General features: G+C 36.7%; 1 protein-coding gene across 1 annotated transcript; it reads left to right on the top strand.

Moving 5' to 3' along the window:
- Positions 1–746: 746 nt before the first annotated feature.
- Positions 747–2,917, top strand: LOC110870654. Its single transcript, XM_022119834.1, has 4 exons — positions 747–975; positions 1,380–1,573; positions 1,667–1,832; positions 2,556–2,917. The coding sequence occupies exons 1-4, from the start codon at positions 747–749 to the stop codon at positions 2,915–2,917; spliced, it is 951 nt and encodes a 316-aa protein (XP_021975526.1).
- The last annotated feature ends 846 nt before the right edge of the window (positions 2,918–3,763 follow it).

Raw genomic sequence — 3,763 nt, 5'->3', positions numbered from 1 at the left:
TTATCGTTTTTATTTTAATTTGTTTAATTGAGGCGTTGATTTTGCTTTTGATCAATGCGTGTTTACGGTGTTTACTGTGCATACAAGTGACGAATTGAAAAGTATTGTTGTTTAATCTAAGCCTTAACGTGTGGTGATAAGCTAGTTGTGGACAAATTTGCCCCTTTACATGTATTATCAGCAACCTCTATATTTGCAGCCATGACAGAATAGTTGCTTATTAGTAATGCATTTAAGTTTTTAACATTCATTGAAATTATATAGTAGTATATGGTTGTGGCTGTTACTGATTTGAGTTGTTGTTGTAGCAGCTAATTAGACTCAAATTATAAGTTAGTTAAGTATTGGTTTTAGTAGCAGTAGTTTAAACCTTGGAATCTTAGTGGGTCACAATCTATAAGTATATGGACCCATCCTACAGGAAAAAAAAACATGTTTTTTTTTGTTAATTGTGGGAGGTTACTTCTCAAGATCCTGCTAGAATGCCATAGTTCTTCCCTTTAGGACACTATAGTGGGACTAAGTAGCTACTGATCTCATTGAATCCATGATGTATATTGTTATCATATTACAATTTTATTTTATCAGCCCCCTTTATGTCTTCTTAAGTTTTGAAATCAGCAAAGTTGTTTTTATTTTATTGAATTGAATTGAATTTGTTTGTTGGTCACCCGAATCTGTTCGTTTGTTTATGATTTATGCAACTCTGTTTATGTGTGTGTTATTAAGCTATAGTTAATACTACCATGGATCCAAGCAACCCGAACAACAAAAACAACCCGCCACAAACCCCATGGACGACACCCGTTGATCCGATGTGGGCGACTCCACAACTTTCTTTTACAAGCTACAATCAAGTTCCTAATGCGTTCAACCAACTCCCTCAAATCCCGACTCCTAACGCGTTCACGCAACTCTCTCTAACCCCGAATCCTAACGAGTTCACGCAACTCCCTCAAACTCCGCAACCTACTAGTTTATTTCAACATAAACAAATCCAATTTCAACAATAATATCAGCAACAACTTAAAAGGCCCAACAAAGCCAAAGTCGGCCTATTCATACGAAGGTCTAATCGCAACCGACACCTGATACCCCTTCGTTAGATGATTTGGATGACATTGACGTTGTACCCGAAACCCAACCTCAAAGTTCTAAGAAAACATCTTAAAGAAAGCGTTCAAAGAGGCCAGAACAAGATAATTTAACCACCGGCAGAGGTCAAACTTGGACATCGATCGAAGAGATGGCGTTGGCAAGGACGTGGACCAATACATCTACGTGTCCGATCGTAGGTATGTTATACTTTTTTATTATACTAAGATAATATTTATTCAAGATAACACAACATTTATTTACACCTTGATATTTTTTTGTAGGTAATAATCAAAAGTCTGGTAGTTTTTGGAAGGAGGTTTGCAACAAATTTCATGCTTTGATGCAAAAAGAACTGTACCGAAAAGTGAACTCAACGGGCTCAAAGTATCGAGAGATGAATAAGAAGATATCGATGTTTTGTGGTTATTACAACAATGCTCATTCAATTCGGCCAAGTGGGGCGAGTGATGAAACAGTTTTTGCCATAGCTATGTCAAAATACCATACGAAAGAATGTAGTGCATTTACATACGTAGGGGCTTAAGAAATCTTTAAAAATTGTCCCAAGGGGGCGTCAGTTTCTAACGAGGTAGCAAGAGCAAAGAGATTTAAAACACTCGAGTCGATAGAGCATAGTGTCGGTGATTCGGATGTGCGTTGTCATATTAATATTAATGATGAACCCGAGATTGACGATGAAGTGATGGAGATTCCGGAAATGAAGCCCACAAATGGTAGAGACAAAACAAAAAAAAGGAAGTGGCGGCCAAACAGAAAGAGGCGTCGACAAAAAATGAAACTCCGAGTGAAACGAAGGTGGATAAGTTGATGAGCAAGTTCACCGAATTTAACGAAATACAAGTGGCGAGACTTAAATTGAAAGATAAAGAAATGCAAGAAGCGGCCGATCGTGAAGACTTTAAGCTAATGGCGACAAGCATCAACTCGCTCCCGGAAAAAGATAAAGAAGTGTTGCAAAAAATGAAGGCGAAAATTGCTCAAAAATGGGGTCTTTAAATTATGTCGTTATCATTTTTTATATTATCGAGTTTTCGTCTTTAATTTATGTCGCTATCATTTTTATATTTTCTAGTTGTCACGAAATTGATTCAGTTTTATATTTTATGGATTAAATTACTATTTTTCAATTTTTGGACAACTCTGTTAATTTAGCTAAATCAGTTATATTATTTGTACCTACAGTAGAAAAGAAAAAGAAGAAACAGGTTATCCCACCACCATGGCGTCACCAACTTCTTCTGACGAGATCAACGAATTTTTTTAACGTGGTGATGGAAACGACACAAATAATTATAGAGGAGGAAGAAACCTCGTCCAAATGGAGAAACTGACAACAACGTTTAAATAGGGATCGTGAAGATATTTTTTTCGTGCATTATATTTTTTGAAGTGCCATTTAAATCTTAGTGTAATTTATACATTTATAAAATATGTAGGTGCCCACGATAGGTTGATGGCCGATTACTTTGCCGAAAACCCGATATACACAGATGAAATGTTTAGGCATCGTTTCCGAATGAGCCGTCGTCTTTTCTTACGTATAGCCAACGATTTGGCTAATTATGACCTATTTTTCACATTAAGATGGGATGCTACAGGTAAAAGGGGATTTACCACTTTACAAAAGTGTACATCGGCAATTCGCCAATTGGCTTACAGTACAAGTAGCGACATGTGGGATGAATATTTGAAGATATCTGATAGAACTTCACGAGAGACTTTGTATCAATTTTGCAAAGGGTTGGTCAAACTATACACACAGAGTCCTTACGAAGGCCAACAAAGAATGACATCATAAAGTTGTACCAGGCACACGAAGGTAAACATGCTTTTCCTGTAATGCTTGGTAGCATAAATTGTATGCATTGGCCTTGGCGTAATTGCCCTAATGCATGGCTAGGTCAATTTACTCGAGGTGATCATGGTCATCCCACATTAATTCTAGAAGTCGTGGCATCGAATGATCTTTGGGTTTGGCATGCTTTCTTTGGTGTTCCTGGTTCGAATAACGACATTAACGTTCTTGGTCGCGATATTATCTAGATGATGGAATATACCCAACATACACAGCGATTGTTAAAACTATACCGTATCCAGATGATGAAAAAAGAAAGAAATTTGCAAAATGTCAAGAATCTGCTAGGAAAGATGTTGAGTGTCTATTTGGGGTTCTATAACAAAAATGGCACATAGTTGCAAACCCAGCATTTTGCAGCCCCCGACCCCACTCCGGGAGCGGGAGCCGTGAACACGAGCCGGTGGTATCAGTGTTTATTAATTTGGCAGCGGAAATAAGACATCAGGATCATTGTTAGGAAATAAATTCAGAGTTTCTAAAACACCAACTTTTTTATTAAACAATTGGGATAAAACCCATATTTCATTTATAATATCTTTATAGGGATAAACCCTAGTTGCTGAAAATATAACCTCTTCTTTTATTCAGGTAAATTAAAGCCACTTTCTTTAAGCCTTCAGTGCTCCATAGCTGGCTTCTTATAGCTTCACATTAACTTACCTGAAACGCGTTTTAAAAATATTTTATCAGCAAGAAATAATGGTGAGTACATTCCATTTTATAAAAACACATTGTTATAACTTCACATTATTAAGAGTGATTACAATGTTTATATCTAACCAAAAA

This window comes from Helianthus annuus, chromosome 8 (genome assembly GCF_002127325.2).
Source record: "Helianthus annuus cultivar XRQ/B chromosome 8, HanXRQr2.0-SUNRISE, whole genome shotgun sequence".
In the NCBI taxonomy this organism is placed as follows: domain Eukaryota; kingdom Viridiplantae; phylum Streptophyta; class Magnoliopsida; order Asterales; family Asteraceae; genus Helianthus; species Helianthus annuus.
Note: the sequence above shows the minus strand (reverse complement) of the source record. Positions and strands in the feature narration are given on the sequence as shown.

Coding starts and splice junctions, on each gene's coding strand:
- LOC110870654 (XM_022119834.1), top strand. CDS start 747: ATGGATCCAAGCAACCCGAACAACAAAAACAACCCGCCACAAACCCCA. Junction 976..1,379: donor TCAAACTCCGCAACCTACTA/GTTTATTTCAAC, acceptor ATTTTTTTGTAG/GTAATAATCAAAAGTCTGGT. Junction 1,833..2,555: donor GGAAATGAAGCCCACAAATG/GTAGAGACAAAA, acceptor TAAAATATGTAG/GTGCCCACGATAGGTTGATG.